This window comes from Danio rerio, chromosome 14 (genome assembly GCF_052040795.2).
Source record: "Danio rerio strain M-AB ecotype USA chromosome 14, GRCz13ab, whole genome shotgun sequence".
NCBI lineage: Eukaryota > Metazoa > Chordata > Actinopteri > Cypriniformes > Danionidae > Danio > Danio rerio.
This window is the reverse complement of record NC_141034.1, coordinates 52,641,079-52,665,987: the sequence shown is the minus strand read 5'-3', so window position 1 is coordinate 52,665,987 and position 24,909 is coordinate 52,641,079. Positions and strand designations below refer to the sequence as shown.

At 35.5% G+C, this 24,909-nt stretch overlaps 1 protein-coding gene and 1 long non-coding RNA gene across 9 annotated transcripts in view; one reads left to right on the top strand and one right to left on the bottom strand.

Annotated features, from left to right (window-relative positions):
* LOC147840923 (uncharacterized) overlaps positions 1–24,909 on the bottom strand; it is an 834,865-nt gene that overhangs the window by 507,143 nt on the left and 302,813 nt on the right. The window lies entirely within an intron of this gene.
* Positions 1–24,909, top strand: part of rxfp1 (relaxin family peptide receptor 1) — a 210,239-nt gene that overhangs the window by 42,908 nt on the left and 142,422 nt on the right. For 2 of the 8 annotated variants that reach the window (XR_015506594.1, XM_087280014.1), the window contains exons 3-4: positions 14,146–14,394; positions 18,083–18,203. The exons of 3 other annotated variants lie outside the window; for them this stretch is intronic. Coding sequence is in view for 4 of the 5 variants with exons in the window: in XM_087280014.1 (XP_087136140.1) it covers positions 18,161–18,203 (43 nt within the window). In the remaining variant the exon portion in view is untranslated. 8 annotated transcript variants of the gene reach the window in all.

Here is a 24,909-nt window from a genome sequence, read left to right as displayed (position 1 = left end):
TTTTTTTATTTTAAATATTGACATGCACAGAGGAATTGTTCACCACAAAACTAGCAATGAGATCTAACAAATAATGGCACAAATAACTTAAATAATAAATCTGTCATAAACATGATTGTCATGAGGCAGTTATAATTGTCATGAATAAGTTTTTCTGATCACTTTTGACATCAAACTTTCTCATTAAAAGTGTCTGAACTTTCATAACAGTGTCATTAATAGGTTAAGCTCAACGGAAGAACATTGTTAATACTATTAATAATAATAACGTTAGTGATGATTATCATTCATGCTTTCATTTATTTTCTTGTCGGCTTAGTATCTTTATTAATCTGGGGTCGCCACAGCGAAATGAACCACTAACTTGTCCTGCAAAGATTTTACAAAGCGGATGCTCTTCCAGCCGCAACCAAGTACTGGGAATCACCCATACACAGTCATTCACACATGCACTCACACACTAGCGCCAATTCACCTATAGCGCCATGTGTTTGGACTGTGGGGGAGTTTAGAGCACCCTGTGGAAACCCACAACAACATGGGTAGAACATGCAAACTCCACACAGAAATGCTAACTGGACCAGCTGGGATTAACCAGTAACCTTCTTGCTGTGAGGTGATGGTGCTAAATTATAATAATAATAATTATTATTATTTTTATTATTATTTAAACAAAATAATAAACACATGCTTGTTTGAGGTGTGATTGAGTGACGAGGCTGGTGCAGGTTTTGTGGCAGATTGGACGTGGCAGCGGTTCAGTCATTGTGAGGTCAGATGTTGTAGACAGGAGGGCGTGCAGGAGCTTCACTGCTGGGCACAATGTCAACCTGTCAACACAAGCCTGCCATGGAGGATTTCCAGCACTCTTTCTTTGACTGATGTGTGGGAATGAATTGAAAATAAGTGTCAGTTTTCTGCTTTAATGAGATATTTTGGCACTGCTGATTTACAGTATTGAAAAACACAAAGTTGTAAGATCTGTGATCACTTCTTCTTTTGAGCTTAACTGTGAATGTAATGAATAAAAATGATATTGTTATGATAATAATAATAATATTAATAATAATAATAATATTATAAAAATTATTACAAATAATAAAATATTGATATTATTATTATTATTACAATTAATTTCTGTAAATGAGAATTTAATCAACTGTTTTAAATAGAATGTTTTTAATAATATAAAACATTTAATTTTAAAAAGTTGATTCAATTCCCATTTAGCTAAATTCTTATAATATTATTAATAATATATCAAACATTTGATTTAAAATATTTGATTCAATTTTAATCAAATTATCATAATAATAATATTATTAATAATAATAATAATAATAATAATAATAATAATAATAATAATAATAATAATAATAATAACATATGAAACATTTGATTTGAGTTTCACTTCTCATTTAACTTTTTGGTCACACTTTACAATAAGGTTAATTAGTAATTAGTTAATGTTAATTAATGCATTTACTAACATGAACAAACAATGAACAATACATTTACTACAGTATTTATTCATGGTAGTTAACGTTAGTTAATAAAAATACAGTTGTTCATTGTTAGTTCATGTTAACTCATGGTGCATTAATGTTAACTAGCATGGACTTGGACTTAGTAAATGTTCAATTATGATTAATAAATGATGTTCATGTGTTCATAATTAGTTCATGTTAGTAAATGCATTAACTAATGAACCTTATTGTTAAGTGTTACCAATTTTTTTTAATAATAACAAGTATTATTTATTAAAGACCCTAAGCTTTAATTTAATTTTCATTTTTCTATTATATGACGTTTAACTTTTAATTATTGATTAAAGTCTCATTTAACTGAATTATTTTAATAAGAATAATAATGATAATAATAATAATAATAAAACTTTTAAATTAAATATTTGATTGAATTCTCATTTAATCAAATTCTCCATAATAATATTATATAAAACATTTTATTTAAGAGTTTATTCAATTCTCAATAAATTATAATCATAATTAATTAATTAATTAATTATTTTTGAAAACCTTGTTTTGTTTTAAATAGAATTTTTTATTGACATTTAATTTTAAATAATTGAAGACACTCTCATTTTAGTTAATTTAATAAGACATTTGATTTATAATTATTGAGGTAATAATTAAGGTAATCAAGCTTTTACTAGGTATACCACAAACTGGCAGCTTTGTTGAAGCAAGTTTGAGCTATACTCTCCAGAACACCAGCCCTCTAGGACTGAGTTTAAACACCCCTGTGTTAAACTGACTAATAACAGCTTGTGTAATTTTAAAATTAGGTCAGAACATGATTAACTTGGTAGAGTAAGTTACAATAAACTAAAAACAAATGCTTTCATGGTTAATTGATCATATAATCTTTTATAGTGTATAAATGATAACCTTTAACCATGATGAGAACCGTACATTTTATTGTCATTTTCTCTTCTCTTTTTCAGATAAGGCTCCATGCAATTCCTAAATATTTTTATTGTGCGTCATCAGCCTAATATTGATTGTTGGGTTATTATAGAGCACCGATATTTTACCATCATCAATATTATTTAATGGATTCAGCAAAGCACCTGCCGTTTATTTTGTGAAAAGAAGACAAATTGTCTTTGTTTTAAATGCATTTCTAAGAAAGTCCTTCACCTTGACTTGATATAGGGTCCATTAGTGAACATATATCAGAAAGATGCAGTTAAATCATCAGTGCCTGTAATTTAATAAATTATAAAGAAGTTCAAAGCTGGAAGAGTTATTTTCCTCCTCCACCGACCCCATTACACATACAACATATGATTTATCTTCTCAAAGAAAGACAAATTATGGGAGAATAGTTGGGTATTGATGTCTATATATAGCTTATTTCAGACATGTTTTGGTTTGTATGAATCTGGTGTAAGTATACGATTTCAAAACTGCTCCATTTTTGCTCAACTGACTTTTTTAGTACTGATTTTACTAGTTTTTATTTTATATTATATAAGCCAGTCATATATTTCTACATCATCTGAAAGCTGAATAAATAACTGATTGTTTGTTAGCATAGGACAATATTTAGCCAAGATACAACTATTTAAAAATCTGGAATCTGAGGGTTGAAAAAAAAAAAAAAACTAAGCATTTATTTTTGTGAATTGTTAAAATGTACTACCCTTCTGTTATGTTGGGGGCTGTTTTTACCCCATTGACTTCCATTTATAATGACATTTTTTAAAAGGTCATGACACCCCCACTTTCGGTTCAAGTCTACCTCAGAATTTCTTCAAAAGATGCATCATAGTGGGCGTGGAGCTCCACGAGCAAAGGGCAGGAGCAGGTGTGGCCAGCAGAGCAGGGGAGAAGGAGGGGAGCGAGCAACTGTCAGTCGGTTCACAAAATGAGATACAAATCATGCAGAGACACATGATTTTATAGTTTAAAAGTTAAAATGCAAAGAAATAAACAGTAATTTAATGCTCTGCTACATTTATAATTTCATAAACACATTCAACCACAATTTATATCATTAGAAAGATAATTGTGTCCATATAAACACTAAAAAAGGACTTTTCTCTAAATCTATGGGTCTGAATGCAGAGTCAGTGCACCAGGGGCCTCATGTATCAACGCTGCGTACGCACAAAAACTTTGCGTACGCCAGGTTTCACGCTCAGAATCGCTCACGTTTGGATTTACTAACAATGAACTGAACGTGGGAATGTGCGCAGGTTCACGGCAGCTTTCTGGCAGGCGTACGCACATTTTTTGTGCGTGTGTGTTTTATTTCCATTGGCGACTCCTAGAGGCAGTTGTGTTAAATTCCTCTCTACAAAGTGTCTGAGCCTTGCAATGGCAGCTGTATGAGACGGGTTCATCTAGCAGGTAAATAAGGTTTCCATACCATACAGTTGACCAGCTAAACATTAAAGCACAATTTGCAGCGGTCGCCTGTTTTCCCAATGTAATCTGAGCAATCTACCGCACGCACATTGCTATAAAGACACTATCTGAAGATGAATTTGCATGCGTGAATCAGAAACATTTCCATTCAATAAATGTGCAAATAAAATATGATGCACAAACTTATTGATGATTCCTACTTGTCTTTCTTGTGATAAATAGTGGGCAAAATCTGATATGTAGCGGGGAAAAAAAGAAGATAGAGTTCACCAGACGCTGGATTCGAGCCGAGTTTATGCTAGGACGTGTCAGTACATGATCACATGCTTCTTATGAGGTGCGCCACTGAGACTGCTAAGAGTACTGCAACACTTTACAGATATAAACCACACTATTTCTTTTTTAAATGCACTCAGTGCGATGTTCAGACCCAACTGTGTTAACCGTATCAGCTAAACTCTCCCACTCTATTTTTTTCTTTTGTTGTTAATTCCGGAGAACAAACTTGCAAATAACACCGCTTTTCTCCGGTCTACCTCTGAAAGGAGCACCTCCAATTCACATTCTGTTCAAAGTTTCTCTTTTTGCTTGCTTTTGCCATTGCTTTTTCGTTGGGTTTTGCAATTAGCATAGTCATTAGCATATTCATACGGGGGAGGAGGCAGGGAGGGGTTTTGTGCTCGTGCATGTTGCGCTCAGTTTCACGTTCATTCAGATGTACAAAAGAATATGCGTGAGATTCGGCGTACGCAGTGTTTCATACATCTGAATTTTTTTCTGCGTACGCACATTTACAGCTTTGTGCGTACGCAATGTTTTAGTAAGATTTCCACGCAAGTCTTCGTACATGAGGCCCCAGGTGTCTGCCCTGTCTATTTTAACCATTAGCCCTGCTGGTAATCTGGAGGATTTAGGCGAACACAGCAGCACGGCGATGTGTCTAAATGTGAACAAACTCCTGATAAGAGTCAATAGCCACTAAATAGCCACAAACTCTGTGAATGATCAATATTGTGAACAACTTTCGCATGTCGAGATGTTCATAATATGTGCGTGTGCAGGCGCTCACAGGCACACGCAAAGCTTGAAGGTAAACAAACAACGGCTTATCATAAGCATCTCATCGATGATTATTTACACAGTTGGCATTAAGAACATCATATAAACGTGATCTGACTAACTTCTAGCAGCTAAATGTGTCTGGAAAAATATTCAAAGGCTTTTATTCTCACAAACCGCGCGGACGTAAATGCGTCTGACTGTTGTGATTTGGCTAAAGCAGACATCTTGCGTCAGCACATTCTAGACGTGCACGCGCTTATTACGGCAATCTTCCTTCTGCATTCACACAGCGCAGCATTCCGGCAATTTGCTGGTAATGTTACAACTTCTCTTTCCGGAAAATAGCCAGAACGAATTTACCAGTATTTTCAAAAAGGGGCTGTTCACACATACAACCTTTCCGGAAAATCGACGGCAATTTTCCGGAAAGGTCTGTATGTGTAAAACGGGCTATAGTCCGCCATTCTCCAATTCTCGTACTGCTCTCCCGACAAAAATGCTTGCAGCACACACACAACTTTGCTGTGTTGGCCCTGACAGGATCGCAACGAGCAACTGGACAAACTGGTAACAGTGAAAAAAGCCATCCGCGCGGACGTAAGCGGTCAGCTGATGAGCGTGAAAAGTACCGTGTCATACTGCCCCGTAGTGTTCGTTTTAAAGACAAAATGCAGCCATACATACTTCTGGCTACATAATCTGTGATCTCCAGAAACGTGTATAGGGCTACATTTTCAGAATGAGCCTAAGTTGTCTTAATACCTTGTGTTTTGAGCACAATAGTATATAATATAGGGATTACATTTAGTTTGAAACATAGATTGCGACTATTAAAGAAGTATTATGTTTGCGCAATATCAAGGATAGTATTTGTTTATTTTAACATCCTGATTTCCATCTTTTGTATTTTATTAGTCTAAATAACCATAACCTAAGTAGCCGGGTCTGTCACCTATTAGGCTCCCCTTGAAACATATCCATTGTGTTCCATGCATCTGACGGAGAGAGAAAGGAGGACATCGATATAGTCTTGGGGAAATCTTTTACAGAAAACTTATTTTACATTCTATCTTCATCAAATTTGAAATATAAACTCATTAGACACTTGGCATTCAATAAATATTTTTTTCTAGGTCATTACATTAATGTTTTCCTGTGTTTGTATATGGAAAAACAAATAATGAACAAACACAGTACAATTTGTTTTTCTCATTACTTCATACGGTATAACTTTTAATATTTTTGAGCATGGAACTTCCCCTTTTACCACAGTAAAGCCCAAAGTGTCTTACTTTAATGATCTCTGATTTGTCTTTGTAGCTTACTTGAATCAAGAACTGTTACTATTTAAAGTTAGGTTGGTGTAAATCCCCAAGAGCGAGTGCTGTCTTTGTTTTGGTAATTTTAACTTGCCCAATGCCAGTTTATCCAATTATATTTTAGCACCACGGGTTGCCTTGGTGGAAAACTGCGTATTTTATTCATTCATTCATTCAGAAAAGCTCTGAAAGCACGCGTCAGTGACCAAAATGCGACCTCGGGTGGACCGTAGCAGACTCCAAAATGAGATGTAGATTCAGTTTCACACAAGGTTATTAATTAGCAAATAATATAAATATTACGAATGTAAACATTAGGTGAGCAGATTACATCGTAACCCGGAGTCCTAAGAACACGCTACATGACTAAATGAGATGTGCAGTGACAAAACCAGACAAAAAACGACAAAAATTGAAATACAGCCATTTAGAGTCACAGAATATGCACTCACTCATGAAATAGTAATGTTTATAATCAATTTAATAAATATGCAGCTGTTGTTCACCTGTGAGAAGTAAAAGCTTTTTCAAATATATCAGTCATTGAGGTGTTGGTTAGAATATGGAATATGGAACTTATTCCTTCTATCGGTGCCGTTGCTTTTATTTAAAACACGGTTTAAATTACTCTCTTTTGACCTCAGTCTGGCAACCTCCGCTTGCATTTGTTTTGATCCAGGAGTGCATATATTGTCTTGGTTGGTGTATATTATGTTTCAAAATCATGCCTGCCAACATATGTCCTTATAAATCCGGGAGACTGGTGGGGTTAGGTTCAGGGGTGAAATGTCTAAATAACACTGTTGAGAACTGGGTACTGTGGTGTTAGTGACTACTATGAAGCGTGTTTTAGGCGGCCGCTTCTATCGGATCCTAGACCAATGTTGGCAACCTGGGGGTTCACAGACCATACCAAAATGCTATGAAACGGGGGGGAGGTGGTTGAAATTACGGAAGTTTTCCGGGAGTTTCCGGGAGTTACGGAAGTTTTCCGGGGTTTTTTGTCTGGTTTTGGGATAAATAACAAAATAGGTGGGTGGCTGGAGATGGGTCTGAAATACGGGAGACTCCTGGGAAAAACAGGAGCGTTGGCAAGTATGTACAAAATCCTTGTAATAAACTTTTCTGTTACTTTACTGACTTATTTCTTTATATATGACTTATAATCCGTTATTTCAAACTAGTAAAATGTCAATAAAAGTCACTTTGTTAAACTGTAGAGTTGAATTTTGAACATCAGAAGTCGACAGAGTTGAGATCAACATCCCAAAATGCAATTCACAACCACAAATAAACAGAAAACGCGTCTGAATCTCAAAATTCTGAAGCTGTAAATCAACAGATATATTTTACAGTGCAGTTTCTGTCCTAATCATCTTCATGTAACTGTAATGTTTTATCTTGAAGCAGAATGCAGTAATCTTGAGGCTAGTTAGTCCAAAAAGGCTTTCTCTTAGTTCAACTTTAATGTAAAAAGTGCTTTAAAGTCTAAACCTGTCCTTTACCTCACTGTACCTGATCTATCATTCATTTAAAAACAAAGTGAAGTTCATTTTGATGAAGGATGTCCTGGAGCCTGCACTGCAGTGGGATAATTGTATAATATATCTTTCTCAAATGACTCTTTTCACAGTATCTCCCTGAAAGAGTGGAAAGTCTTTGCAGGACATTAATGCTATAATACTTGTGCTTCTGAGTAATATATGAATGCATAGTAAGCAGGATAGACTTTATTGTATCAAATGGACTAAACTATGAGAATTTTAGACTTGCATTGAAACAATCTACATATATCAGGCACTTTAGAGAAAAGACTAATGTTGAAAAATACTCTGATTTAAGACCTCTAGTTCTGAATGAGTCATAGCAATACATTTAGAAAACACTGTTATGTTGTTTAGCTCTGAATGATTCATATTTCTTACAACTCCACAATTGGATTAATGAGAAGATCTGCTGGGTGTATTTGTATCATCATTACAGTTCAAGGTTTGTATATTATATTATATTATATTATATTATATTATATTATATTATATTATATTATATTATATTATATTATATTACACTGTACACTCATACACTGTTAATTTTGTTTATTCAAATCACCTAAAACAAATGTGTTTAGACTGTGGGGGAAACCAGAGCACCCAGAAGAAACCCAAACCAACAGGGGGAGAACATGCAAACTCCACACAGAAATGTCAACTAGCTCGAAGCAACCAGCCACTCTGCTGCTATTATATAATATTATATTATATTATATTATATTATATTATATTATATTATATTATATTATATTATATTACACAATATTATATTACACAATATTATATTATATTATATTATATTATATTATATTTAGTATATTACATTACATTTATTATATTTTATCATATGATATGATATTATATTACATATATTTATTATTATATTATATTATATTATGTTTATTATATTATATTTATTTTATTTTATAAAATGAAATGTAAAATTTCAATGTTCTAGTGTACTTTTGATCAAATACTATAAATGCATTTATTCAGAATGGCAGAGTTGCATATTTATGTTGAAACCATGATGCATTACAAATCAAAGAATGAAGAAGAGAAGGTTCAAAAGAATATTTATTTGAGGTAGAAAACTTTACATATGTGCCTTAGCTGTCTCCTTTGATCACTTTAATGCAGTCCTGCTGAATCAAAGTATTAAGTTTAGTCTTATAATCCCTGGTAATTTATTCTAAAATATGTTTCTCTCGACTTTTTGTTTGGTTGTTTTACTTAGAGCTGCAACAGGAGGCTTTCTTACATATTGTGCATCTCTTTATATTTATTGTTTAAAATGAATGACATGATTATTTAATATCTTAAAGAGCACGTATATTTTACCCCTTTTACAAGATGTAAGAAGTCTTTGGTATCTGCTGAATGTATCTGTTAGGTTACAGCTCTGAATGCCCATCAGATCTTTTTTATAGCCTCCAGAATCTGTCCATGTTAGTGTCTGAGTACAGTGTAGCTGTTTTTGTAGCCTGTGGCTTTAAATGCAAATGAGCTGCTTCTCCCCGCCCACCATTCCCGTGCATGTCTGCTTTTCCTGCATTGCATCAGATAAACAGCAGTAAGTGATAAAACAGACACGAATTAAGCTGAAAACAGCTCATTAGTCATAATACCAAGTTTATTTCATGTTTTTGTGGTGTAGTTTGTTCAAGCCTTTCTGAAATGTTGAGTCACAAACAAATGCTGTTGGCAGTGCACACACACATATTAGCGTTTACTGACACCATGCTATGATTATAGCGGTTGAGAATTGCATCGATTTTATTATCTTTATTACAAACATGCTTTTTTAAAAAAGTTAAAAACTTTTGCTTTCAAATTTAAAACGTATAAATATCACAGAGTTGAACAGATATTTTAATCCATTTCTTTACAAAATAATGTTCTGTGGACATGTGTTTACATGTTATTATAGAAACATGGCACCTGTCAATCAATCAGTGGGTTTGTGGGAAAAACGCACTCCGTCATGTTGCGGTGGGCCTCAAAATCACTGGGATTTTAACCTCAGGAAATTTTAACATATTTTAACAACAGGAAATGTTTAAAAAGAGACTTGTGTTAATAGCACTATAATATATACCAGGGGACACACTATACCTACATATATTTTCATCATAGGTGCCCTTTGAGGAAATGAGAGTACTTTGTGTTTTCCACTCTGGTCCGTAATTAATGGTGCTTTCTCACTTGGTTCACTTGCCTGGACTGTACCCAAGTTCGATTGTCCCCCCTTGCCATCTTTTCGGTTGGTTTGTGTTCACACTGTCGTTTTTCCTTCTGAACCCCAGTACCCTTGCGTCATCGAGCTGCTGTTTTGTTTATGGCTATTGCAAGGTGACGGTCACGAAAGCAAAGCACCAGAATGGAAAGACGTCCACACGTCGCTGTCATTCTGCTTTTACTGAATCTTTTAGTTTTGGACATACAGAAAGCGACTCGGGTCCATCTGCCGCAAACATATTATAAACATTCAGAACATCACACAGTGTCTGCAGAAGCTGTTTTTGGAGAAGACAAGCAGACATCACTGTGTATTAATGTGTTTGCCCTGGCTCAGTCCCGCTTGTCACCAAGGTACAAAACGTCACACACACACGCGAACAATTGTTATAAAAACAATAGTTTGTTGTACAGTTGGCGGTTCACTTCCGTTATTTAATACGATTGCATTCACATCAGAAGTGAACTTTATCAGAGTTCGCATGAACTGTACCCGAGACCACCTCTTTCAGGCGGTCTCTCGTACGGTTCACAGGTGCGAGTTCAGAAGACACGTTCAAACTGAACGTACCAAACTATGACGTCAAACGAACCCATGTGCGAACCAAAAGTGCTTTTGTATAGATTTCAGGCAATGTGGTGGTGCAGTAGGTAGTGCTGTCGCTAGGAATGCAACGATTGGAGATTTTGGTTGTACGATTACAGACTGAGGAATAATCACGGTATCACGGTTATTATGCATTCTTTCTTTTCAAAATACTACTAGTTTAGAAAATCACATGAAAACTTGAAACTTGTTTTTATCTACTGTAAATTTAAACATCATATTAGTTAAGTATTTCCCTTTTAAATAGAACAAATGTTGTCAAAGACTGCTGAACCTCTGTCTGAAAGGCACTAATATGCTCGCAAACCAGATGCCTCCGTTGGAAATAACGAACTTGTGCGCGTAATAGATGAATATTTGAATGACCCTTAGTTAAACATCTCTTCAGCTATAATTAAAATCAGCCTTTAATCCAATTTGCATGCGTATTGTGTACAAGCTCTGAACTTTAATCTAGCGCACAGTTGGCATAACTTTAAGTTGCTGCTGTTTTGTTTCATGCAGAATCACGGTGTCGAGAACCCTTTACGATAAATTAACCGTAATAATCCGTGTTAATCGTTGCATCCCTAGCTGTCGCCTCACAGCAAAAAGGTCGCTGGTTCGAGCCTCGGCTTGGTCAGTCGGCATTTCTCTGTGGAGTTTGCATGGTCTGCCCGCGTTCATGTGGGTTTCCTCCGGGTGTATGAGTGTGAATGGATGTTTCCCAGTGATGGGCTGCGGCTGGAAGGGCATCCGCTAAGTAAAAACATGCTGGATAAGTTGGCGTTTCATTCCAGTGTGGCAACCCCGGATTAATAAAGGGATTTAGCCAGAAAGAAAATGAATGAATGAATGAATATAGATTATTTAGTTCTGTTCAACTCTGGATTGTGCACAAAGTGTGTATTTAAGCTTGGTTTCATGAGTTTTGTGTTTTCTTTTATTCATTCAGACACCACAGACATGGATCTAACAGGGAAATCATCGGAAACGGTAATAAAGCCTCTTTCAATTACACACAAGCTGGAGCTTATAATTGAAACGACAGTCTTTTATTCACCTTTTGGTCTAATGAAGACTAATGGATGTGACAGAAAGGGGGAAAATGGAGAGGAGGTGCAGCTGGTCAGGAACGAGGCGTCCGGAAAAACTCATCTGCTGGTGATGTGTTGTTACAAGGAGGACACATTTATGTCACAGAGAAACCATCGATAATAGAATAGAAAATGTGTGGGAATGATTATTTCAGTAATTTGCTTCCTCATAATTGCGTTTCCATTTAATGCGTCTGAAATCAATCGCCTTAAACATATTTTCATTTCTCCGGGTCTCGGTGAAAGCGCAGCAGTGATGACGCTCCTCTGGAAATATTCATCCTTCCTTGAGATTAGCTGCCCTGGAAAATCAGCTCTCCGCTCTTGCATTTGTGAGAGTTTAAATGGGGTCGGTGTTGAACTGCCATCGACAGATAGATTGAATTCAGCCTTTTCGGTTTACTCAGAAAAGCTCAATTCGGAGATGAAATAAATGAGGTGTCGAGATTGTCAGAGATTGGTCAGGTGCCACTCCAGGAGCTCAAATCACTGCTGTGAGATCCAGATATCAGCTGCTGTAATGAGAAGAAGTCTTATGAATCGCTGGGAGTATCTGGGTCATGGGAGAAAGAGAGGTTAAAGAAACTCACTGTTAATTTATCCAAACTGGTAACTGTAAAAAAATAAGGGATTGATCTGGATCAATACCGTAGGTTTTTCTGCTCTCATCCTTATTTTGGTGGTGTAAACACTATCAGAAAATGGAGCAAAAGATTTGATTACAAGAGAGGACATTATTTAACCATGTTTAATATGCAACCCAGGCTCATTATATTCAATGTACTGTATGTATTTCTATAGCGCTTTTACAATGTAGAATGTGTCAAAGCAGCAAGTAGTAAATTGAAACAGTGTCAGTCCAGTTTTTAGAGTTGAAGTTCAGTTTAGTTAAGTTCGGTGTGGTTCGATTTTCATTTGCTGAAAGTCTAAACACTGAAGAGCAAATCTATCGATGCGCAGCTCCACAAGTCCCAAAGCAAGCAAGCCAGCAGAGATTGCAAAAGTGCACACATCCTTTACTCAAGTAGAAGCACAGATACTCATGTTTAAAATCACCCTGGTATAAAAATACTGACTACACCTTTGTACTCAAGTAAAAGTGAAGAAGTACGGCCTCAAAAATGTAAAAAAGTACCTAGTACTACTACATGTTTTATTTTATCTAAGTGGATAACCGGTTTTAACCACAGTCCAAAAACATGCGGTATAGGTGAATAACAGGTAACTAAATTGGCAGTAGTGTGTACTGCAGGTGTTACTGTAGTGTGTACATACGTGGTTAGCTACCGAACAAACCAGTCATGGCAAAGAAAAAAAAAAGTCCAGTGGTAAGCAGTGAGCATTACCTGGCCCTTGTTCATTTACACACAAAATTCAGCCATTTATACCCACGGGTACACATCTTTCAGTTCTCAAAAATATAGCCCTGGGCACTTACTCCCAATGAGCCCGTGATGTCAATATCTAGAAATCAAAGTGCACAATAAATTGGCTTACTGATTCTCAAAATAATATATTAATTCTGAACTGCCTGGGGTAATTTGTAATTCTGCTCAAATTCATAGCACAGTGTGTTGATTAAGATTTATAACACTTTTTAATTTATGGTCTTCATTGGCTGCACTAAATAATGTTTACATTTGACACCCAAACACGGTAGATGTATCTGAGACTGAAAGAATTTGCTTTGTTTTAGACTTGTAAAGATTATTGCTTTACGTACTGCAAAAGTAAGGATTTATGCAAGGACTTTGCTGTTTCCAAAGCATAATAACATGCTTGAATTGATAAAGTAAATCCAGTTCTGTTGTTATACTCTCCATATCACAAGTACTGAGGAAGAGCTGAAATTCAGACATGGTGATGAGCATTTGGTTTTAAATTAATTGACCAATAACAACAGAGTGGACAACACACATCTGTCAATCACAGTAGAGCAGGCTCTTGAAAAGGCGGTGTTTAGAAAAGAATGTCTTTGAACCAGCCATCTCAGATGCTGTGAGATGAGAGCTGATGCTACATTGAGAGAGCAAAAGTGTTTTATTGTTTTTTAAAAGTGTTTGTAGAAGTCTTTGCAATGATATTTTTAAAATGAACTTAAAACAGATTATTTTTGCAACCATATTCAAAATATTAATTAAAAGTTTGACTCAAATGAGCAGCTTTTTTATTATTGTAGTAAAAATGTCTTACAGATATGGAAGTAGAATCTTTTGGAAAATTAAAAAGGTTGAAAAGCACTGGCCTAAAAGTTCAGCCTGTACTTTTCTCTTTCATTGGCATTATTATAATACGGTTTACTCTGCTTAGAAGCACAGCAGTTTTGTATTTATTTCCAGGGCGTCCATCTGTGGCTTTAACCCAGTTTTCTTTGATCGCCACTGTCTGGCATGATAATAGGACAGTTTCCCCACTGAGCTGCTGACCCAGAACCAGACTTTGACTGTGTGAAGGTTAAGTACTGGCTGTTGCACAAGGACAAGCTGCTGTAATGTCCCTTCAGCCCAGTTCTTGAAGGAAATGTCATGCAGATGTGGGTGAACTGGGCAGCGATGAAATGACTGAGCGAGTGTGGAGACTCATGATTGTCCTGTCGAAAGATCATCTTGACCTCTTGACTCTGAGGCTCTGCACTGTCAAAGACTAAGGGTAAGTATACAATAAAGGTGTCCAAAAATGAAAGTGCTACAATCTGCATGCCAGACCATTAGTTGGTGCTGTCACTTTGTAAAGAAATACAGTGTGTGCACTTAAGGCTGATTTATACTTCTGCATTGAGTGATCTGCGTGACCCATGGCACCTGCCTTGCATGTTGTCATGCATTCTTACTTCTGCATGAAGTTTGTGTTGCTCTGCAATAACACTTCCAAAACGCTAGCTGGCAGTAGCTTTTATGTTCCTCTATGCTGTGTTTCATTGTTTTTTCCTGAACGCTACCCTTAAGTTGCTCAAACTCGCTTATTCAGAGGTGGGAATCGCGGACATGCAACAACGTTTATCACAAGGTAAACACAAAACGACAGTGTGTAGAAGGCTTGTCCAGATTTATTTTCATCCAGATACATCATTCATTTCTGAGTCTGTTGGTAAAGAAATTATTAAATTATTAGTACATTTTTTGCTGAAAAAAAAAACAAACACAACCAGCTCACACTTCAGTATTGGCCGAGAAGAAATCCAATGGAGGTTTTGAGATATATTAAATTATATATTATGAACAATACATTCAGATTAATTAGATGAAAAAATGTGCAATTGACTCTGGTTCATTATGGTTTTTAATTTCACATAATATCTTTAAGAAGGTGGGTGGTCTCAAGTTTCTTTTGACTTGCAATTTTTCACCATCAAAATTACCAGTAAAATTATCTAAATTTCATGAGAAGGCACTCTTGGCTTGGAAACTTTGCTGAATGAAATAAATGAAAATTTGGAATAACGAATTGATTATTTAAAGGAATGAGTTTATACTTGGAGAAATGGTTGGAACATGGATTGGTATATATTGTGATTTATTTTTGATTATTTATAGATGAATATGAGTTCATCTGCAGGTACTTATACACTGCGTATTACAGTAGATCGCTAAACAGCACAGCAATGTTGGCATTAGGCTATTCTTTTAATATTCAGCTTCGTTTCCTTAATGCCAGATTGTGAAGAGAAGTGGCGAAACAAATCTTGCAGAGACTTCATCTTAATTTCGTTATTGCCAAATTTACATTTTTTTTTTATTTCATTTGTTAGGAAAGACTTATTTAAATTGGTGTGAAGCCCAATTTAAAGGCTAAGTGTATGCACCTAGGCCTATTTAGAGTGTGAAGATTTTACAATGTTACAGAAGACTCATTTTATTTCTTTGTTCCAACTTCCAAGTGGCCTATAGCCTACGTTTGTTATAAATAAATCGTTAAAACATATAAATGATTCATTCTTGGAAAAAAGGGAAAAGAGCTGTGTGCCTGTGCACATTTGAATAATGTTGGGCAATAAACAGGTTTAGGCTTTAAAAAGCTGTCAATCAAAATGTACCTGTCGGGCTCAGGCCCGATCAGGCGTCATTTTTATGGCCCGATTTACAGCTCTAATTGTCAATGTGTGTAATTATTTTATATTTTTATTCTGCTAAAAATAATGTTTATAATACATCAATTGCAAAATAAATTATTTGTTATTTTGAAAATTATGATGAAAAAATTTACAATTTTGTTAATTAAAAAATTTTAAATAGTAAATTATTTTTGCACAAATGTAGAATTTCAAAATCTCCTCCTTTTTATAAGGTTTTTGTCAACAGTTTCCCAAAGCTGTAAAAAAATGTAAAAAAAGCTCTGTCTATTGTAAGCTATTATGAATCTGTTTTTGGCGTCTTGTGAATGTCTTCTATTTGTCTTCTATTTGTTTTTGTTTTGTGTTTTTTTTTTTTTTTTTGTGAATTTTAACTATCTTTGAAATGTTAGTTTGTTGCCTGTTTTTGCTGTATTTGTAAATTACTAAAGCACAATAAAAAACAACAACAACAAAAAAATGTATCTAGAGCTACTTCACGGGACTCAACACTTTTAAACACTCGCTTCCTTGAGTTTGCACGGTTTTCTGACATTGGTCACAGCTACTAAGCCGATCAATCACAGAGCTTTCGCTACACGTCATTGCGATGTATATTTAAGCCTGATTTATACTTGTGTCAAGCGCACGCTTATGTTCTGGAGCAGCCTTCGCTCAGTCACATAGCCCTCGTCATGGCTGACGCCAATGCTGATGCGCACCTCTCGAAAAATGTAACTACACCTGGCAACGACACATATTGGTCGGCTTGGTAGTTGTGTGGAGTGTAGGCGGTGCTGAGCGTCGAGTCCCATGAAGTAGTTGTAGATAGAAACTGTTGTTTTGTGTTTACCTTAAGATTAAAGTTGTGGCACGCCTACGATTCTCACCTCTGAATAAGTAAGCTTTAGCTACTTATACATTAAGGTAGCGCCCAGAAAAAACCCAACCTAAACCCAATTGTCTTTGGGTGATGGGCAAATCGTTCTAGATTGTACGAATTATATCGTACGAATTGATATGAATTAGCCACTAAATCAAAAAGTTACGAATTGCTGTGAGATTGAATTGGAAGTACGCATCAGCCTCAGCGAGGGCTGTGTGATCACATGAAGGCTGCGCTAGAGTATATGTGTGCGCATGATGTAGAAGTATAAATCAGCCTATACACTCCTGGGGCCCGTTTCAGAAAGGAGTCAGTCTTGCATTTTTTCCAGAAGCTACAATTCCGAGGTAAGAAATAAAAAAATAATAAAAAAAAACAAGATAATATTTTGTTTAGTACCTCTGCCATTGTAGATGATGTTATGTGAGTTATATCAGGTCAAACTGTAGTTTCTACAGTAAAGAATGATATGGATCAACCTCCTGCTAAATTCAAAGTGCCATGCTTATACAGCTAGTTAAGCTAGTTTTGAAAGGATACAAACACTTAAACACACACATATGAATGTGCACGTACAGATATGCACACGCAAACGCACATGTGCATGCACAAACACACACATTATACACATGCACTTCCAATATTCACATATATTGTATTGTTGCAGTCATTTATTTACAATAAAACAGTTGTTGTGGCATATCACTTGGTACGTGTACCTTGTAGTTTTAGTGCATTTTGTCTACCTAGTGGGGTAGGTTGTAACAAATGGCCACTTTGTATTTGTCATCATCTCACAAAGTCTGTGATATAGTTTAAGAAATAAAATGTTGACATTAGTAGACAAATGTGGGTTCTTTGCCTAAAAGTTTCAGTCTTGTAGCTTAAAAAAAGTTAGTTTTGGGTGCTAAAGAAAATTTGTGTTGCAATCATCCCCTGTCTGTCTCCCCTAAGTGGTTGCAAACAGTTTACATGGGTTAAATTTAAACAAAATAATTTAACATTAAACATTATTCAATTTAATTTTTTGTTGAAATTCAGCCCACATAAATTGTTTGCAAGCACTTGCCTCAAAGGAAACCAGTAAATCCAATTAATCTTTTTTTCTTTTTTTTTTCCAGCGAGCTCACAAAAGCAGAGGCGGTAAAATGAAGCACTGACAAGAAGTTGACATGTCTCAAGTATCGCCTTTAAATGCTTTATCGTTTTTGCAATCAAACCAGCTCTATTAAGCCTAACCCAAGCACCCGTCCTTGGATTTGAACAGAGTGTTGTAGTCGATTTCACAGTCCCTCCCCCAGGTGTCTGCGCGCGAGCATTTCCATATGAGCGCGCGCATCTCAGCGGTACAGTCAGACTGGCCAAATCACGCATTCACACACACTCAACTTTTTCCTTCTTAGAGAAGGCTGCCAACAAGGAACTACGAGACTCTATCTGTGTTTTACCAGTGCAGGATTTCACATCGTCAGTTGCCTGTCATGCAAGTTCACATCGCCAGCATCCTGATGTGCGGAGCCTCCGGTGAGTTACTCTTTCACCTGCTGTGTTCTTCATTCATTTGCCAGAGAAAGCGCTCTGATATAAATAACAACGTTTTGGAATTCAGACTTGGAAACGATATATAGATTGACAAGGTAACTTAAGAATTAAACATCTTTATTAATGTACTGATTGTGTATGTGATGTAGCCGACTGTAACGACCGGTAGACAGTGACAGTTCAGAGATTAAACAAAAGACTAAGTAGTATTTTATATTTGTGCCATAAACGCGTCACTTTCAAGGTGTAGACTTTTTCTGTTAGTCATTTAGTAGCTAATAGTCTGATGCACGTTTTGTAGACTATAATGTGGTGTCAGAACACTATATCACAGCAATAATTTGTGACACGTATCGACCTCAAGACATCATCATTTGTACGTAATTGCGGGAAGCTTCTGGTGTCTTGATTTGCTTTCAATAATTTTTCTGTCCAAAAACGGATTGATATCGCTTGATATTGATATTTTTATTGCAAACTGATTAATATTGTATTGGTTTAATTTTTCATCGTATATATATGTATATGTATATGTATGTATATGTATATGTATATATATATATATATATATATATATATATATATATATATATATATATATATATATATATATATATATATATATATATGTATGTATGTATATATATATGTATGTATGTATATATATATGTATGTATGTATATATATATGTATGTATGTATATATATATATATGTATATATGTATGTATATATATATATGTATATATGTATGTATATATATATGTATATATGTATGTATATATATATGTATATATGTATGTATATATATATATATATATATGTATGTGTATATATATATATATATATATATATATATATATATATATATATGTATATGTATATATATATGTATATGTATATATATATGTATATGTATATATGTATATATATATATATGTATATATATGTATATATATATATATATATATATATATATATATATATATATATATATATATATATATATATATATATATATAGCCTAAGTTATATAAGTTAAGTTATTTTGATTCAACAGAAATTATTTGCATGCACCTGTAATGCATCAGATACAATAGTTACTGTAGGCAGCTACTACGTTTGTAAAATACATCCTATTCTCTCTCTCTCTCTCTCTCTCTGTGTGTGTGTGTGTACGCACATTTCATCTAGGGGAGAGTGGGGACAGTTGCAACACGTTTTGTAATTCCTTCAGATTCTCTGAGACAGTTTTTTTTTTTTTTTTTGTGGAAACCCAAAATTTTTATATCATAAACCCATATCTATTGGACACCCACCCGCGTTGCTATAATATGTGTACATTTGACACTATATGCAGAATTTTAAACTTGAACAGACAGTGTTGCAACAGACTCCAAGCAGGGGGACGGTTGCAACATTAATTAAAATGTAATAAAAAAATATTTTTTAATTTATTCCTCTGGTTAACACTAAATGTGCATTGGTTTTAATTGTTAAATGTGTCAAATTTGGGGTCAGTTTTTGTTTGTTTGTTTATTTTTATGAAAATTATTCTGTTCATCAAGGCAGTTGCATTTGCATTTGTAAATGTAGAAAATTAAGTTAAACTGTTAAATATTTATTACATTTTTAAATCACTGCTTATTGTATGTATTTTCTAATGAAAGTTACTACAGTCGTTATTGCTTTTATTACTGTTACCAATATTAATAATAATAACATTTATAATAATAATTAATATTAGTGTGGGTGGCTCAGTGGGTAGCACGTTCGCTTCACAACAAGAAGGCCGCTGCTTGGAGCCTCGGCTGGCTCAGTTGGCATTTTCTTTAAGTTTGCATAGTCTCCCCGTCTTTGCTTGGGTTTGCTTCGGGTGCTCCGGTTTCCTTCACAGTCCAAAGACATGCGGTATAAGTGAAGTGGGTAGGCTAAATTGCCTGTAGTGTATGTTTGTGAATGAGTGTGTGTGTGGATGTTTTACAGTAACTGTTGCGGCTGGAAGGGCATCTGCTGCATAAAAAAACTGCTGGATAAGTTGGCAGTTCATTCTGCTGTGGTGACCCCTGATTAATAAAGGGACTAAGCCGTAAAGAAAATGAATAAATGAATTATTTCGGAAGCACCATGTGACTCTGAAGACTGGAGTAATGAAGCTGAAAATTCATCATTAAAACAACTGGAATTAATTATTAAATTAAATTATAAACTTCTGTTGAACAGTTATTTTATAGTGTAATAAAATTTCACAGAAGCCTATTTTAAAACTCGTAGTGTAAATACAGACTATAAAAAGAACAAGCAACCACCAATTATCAAGCCTTGAACAACGGAACAAAAATATTTTTACTGAATATAAAAACTAAACCTTTACTATACTTCTTTGAACTTAGAAATAAATTAATCAAATTATAACATTTTCCAATCAAAACTGTGATTAAATTGCACGTTGTTAAAGTTTTTAAATGAATTTTGTCTCAACCCTGATGACGTGTCTCGAAGATCTTCATTACATGCTTTATTATATTTGCTACCAACCCAGCTAAACCCTGACCCTCAGGTTGGATTTTTTTTTAAACAGACTGAATGTATACTGATTTATTTGTTTAATTGGTCATATAAATACAGACTAATAAAACAACAATCAACAACCAATTGTCAGGCCTTAAAAAACTGAACAAAGATATTTTTTACTGAAAATCTAGACTGAAGCTTTACTAAGTGAAGCTTATTTATAAACTAATTTCGAGATGGGCATGTGATTATGATTGAACACAGCTGGTCCCGCATTAACTAACGCATGATTCACTAATCAGATGATTCCTAACTCACTATAAATAACCAGAGTTATTTCTTTAGTTGTCTTCGCCTTGAAGAATCTCCCCTTCCTCCCCCTTTATAGGGCAGCATGGTTGCCCAGTGGTTAGTACTGTTACCTCACAGCAAGAACGTCACTGGTTCAAATCCTTAACAGGTCGGTTGGCGTTTCTGTGTGTTCTTTCTGTGCTCGCGTGGGTTCTTTGGTTGTCCAAAAACGTGTCAAAAAGTGAATTGATTAATCTAAATTAGCACTATAGTTGAGCTCTTAACCAGCAGTATATCCCTACATAGCAAATTATAATCTGCCATCAGCTCTAAACAAAGGGGAGACCTACTTTTATTGAGACCTACCTGAGATCAAACTCCCCTCTCGCTCTGTAAACGGAAGGGAGCCCTCAGGCTTAAGGATCTTATGAGCTCAGGGCTCTCTCTTGGGACAACATGCCAAACTCGCTTTATAATCAATCTTCAGCTAAGTGTGAACTCTTGAAATTGAATCTTTGAAATGAATTAATTAATCAAAATTTTTTTTCAAATTAAATTACATTGAAACTGATCAAATATAAATTGTACAATGTTAATGCAGCAAGCTTTTAAATGAATTTTGTCAGCCCTGATTAAACTGCCTATGCTAGGGATATACAATAGCTTAAACGCTTGATTGCTATACCTATTTAAAGCTAAGAAAACAGTGATTTAAATTATGCAAATGAATAATGTTTCACAAAAACCTATTAGATATGTAGGGTTGGGGGGAGGGAGTGAAATTGGCCAAACTTGGGGGGAGGCGTGTGTCCTGAAAGGTTGAAAACCCCTGCTTTAGCTCATTCCTGAATGGAGGAAATAGTCTTGTTGCAGCTGCCCCATGTTGCAACCGTCTCCACTCTCCCCTACTATACCATGTGTGAGTGTGAGAGAGAGATGGTCCAGCCAACGGTCACCATCAGGAAAGCAGCTGAATAAACAGAATAACATTGTTTTAATTAAAATCTAAGAAGTGCAAAATAGGTTGAGTTTAAAGTTGAAGTGTCACAGCGTAGGAAATGTGATATATTCAGTATAAAAACAATAGAAGTCAATTCAAATTCCTCACTGATAGAAAAAAAACATGTGTTTTTGAATAGCAAGGGTGCTTTAACAGCAAAGATTTAAGATATGCATCTGATAACTGTGCATTGACCTCCAGTTTGAGGTTATAGTGTGAGATTTATCATAAGAGGTGCTCGAAAGCAGATAAGCTCCATTTCTTGATACGAGCACCACTTGATATGGCTCCAATGAAATCCATGTCCTCACAGAAATGGATTTTTAATGCGTGGGTAAGGAGTGAAGTTAATGGAGCAAAGGAAAAAGGTTATGCGTTTGAGTGGTTTGCACAAAGAAACGATGAACGTATTGGTTTAACTAGAAACCAACACACAATTCTACTGATGTATAGTGTAATCAGAACAGTACTAAAAGGGATTTGCCATAGATATATACACAAGTTATTGCATACGGACACTATGCGTCAATACCACCACCACATTTACACCGTGCTCCCAGGATAAATGTCATTTAACCGCACTTAGTCAAGACTAAAGCCAATATGAAGATGCTGGACTTTTGCATTGTGTACGGGTGTAGTAATTAGCAAACAAAGCATAAAGGCAGAACGTTTTTAGGTAAGATTTTGTTCTATGTGTTTTTGTAAGTAATGAAGTTACGTCCTATTGATAATAGTCTTACTGCAGTGACCATAAAGCAAAGTAGCATTAACTTCCACTAAATTCTAGGCTTATGTTGGTAAAATAAGCAAACAATGTAGATAAACTATGACAACAAGATGCTGCGGTGTCAGAAACTTGTATTATTTTCGGCTAAGTGAAATAACGGCTAGTTTTTGAAGTGTCTTATCAGGGTGCCTGATAGGGATGCACCAATCTCGATCTACTTGGATTGGATATCGGTTCATTACTGCATGTTTTTGCTATATCAGTTATGGGTCAGCTGGTACCGATCCAAATCCGATCTTGCACGTGCTGCATATTCGGTGTAAATTATAAGTCAACAAAAGCCACGAAGGTAGCCTATTAAAAGCCACTAGAAAGTTGTCATGTAGGTCTACTATATCCCAAATGTTTTGAAGCCATTTTATAGTTTAATGTGAAGCACAGATAAATATTCACAAGGTTAAATTCATGTTCAGTTCAGCGCTTCCCGCCGCTGCGCCTGCCAATCATGCTCCATTTATTCACAATTCAGACGTGTTGAGTTTGACAACTCGAAAAACTTTTTGTAAAAAAAGACTATTTGTTTCTGTTAATATAAGTAATCGGTGGAGAAATGCATTTAGTTTTGCATTAAATGGATTCATTTTGACCTGCAACATGGAGATCATTGCTGTTTCTAAATCATGTTGCAGTGTGTCTATTCGCAACGCTGGAGTGAGAGGGTTATTATTACCTGCTCTTCACACACAAAGTAGGCCTACCTAAAACTTTAAATTAGAAAAGGCTCAATAATACATTGGACAGATCTTCAACGCACTGAATTCTCCTCTTTGTGCTGCTGTTTTGGAAGTGCCTATATACCGGAGAGCTGTGCACTGTGTCAGTGATACAATCGCTTCATTCAGGCACCTGCTGCGCAGACGTGACATGCACCGCTCTGTAAGATTATTCTTACAATAAGTTTCTGCTCTCTCATCCTTCCGACTGAGTTTATTCTTCTGAGAGGAATAATTTAAGTGGTGCGAATAGTTTGTAAAGCCTGGCTCATTGTGGTCAAAGTAGTTGATTAAATTGATAGTCAACTGACAGCTGAGTGAAACTGATGGCTCGGCACATATAAAATGTTTTTAACAGAAATTATTTAGCCTAATATAGGCTACATTACTGGGCTCCAAATTAGCATTTTTGCTTGGTAGCACTGGTGCTCCTATCTTTAAATAATGTAGGTGCACCAGCCAAAATTTTGTCGCACCCACCAATTATAATGAGCATCGTTACAAGTTTTATGAACAGACTTGTTGCATTTGAAATCAACACTAATCCAAAGTAACAAGCAAAAAAAAAAAAAAAAAGCTTGTGTGAGGTAAATAAGTCTCAAAAAAATCCTATTATCACAAGAAGATATATTTTTATAACATAATTGATTGACCAAAAGAGAAACGGACCGCTCACCGGCACTGCACGCACTGCTTGACATGAATAAATCTGTTAAGGATATGTTACTGTGCTGTGTTCTCACGGGTGCTGTCTAATATTGCACAGATGCTTTTGACATACCTTATTATATGCACATATCATTTTAATAGCAATATCGGTCTTTTCATGAGCTGCAAAATTAGTTTAATCTTAGTCAGTGCAAGCCGTTTTGAGATGGTGTGGTGTTAAGTTTTACATATAGCTGCCACTTACACGGCTGACAGCATCTGGTGATTAAGTGAAGTTTATTTATAAACTAATTTTGAGAGGATCACGTGATTATGATTGAACACGGCTGGTTCTGCATTAGCTATGTATGATCCACCAATCAGGTCCTTACCCACTATAAAGAGCCAGGGTTTCTCACTACAGTCATCTTCGATTTGAATCCCCCTTCCACCCCTACTTCTCCACCTTTCCCTTCATGGGGCGGCACGGTGGCCCAGTGGTTAGCACTGTTGCCTCACAGCAAGAACGTCACCGGTTTTAATCCTTTAACAGGCCGGCTGTCGTTTCTGTGCGTAGTTTGCATGTTCTTCCCTTGTATGCGTAGGTTTTCCACGGGTTCTTCGGTTTCCTCCCACATTTCAAAAACATGCACTACAAACGAATTGATCAATCTAAATTTAGCACTTGAGTCAAACTCTCATCCTGCAGCATATCTCTTCATAGCATTCATTTT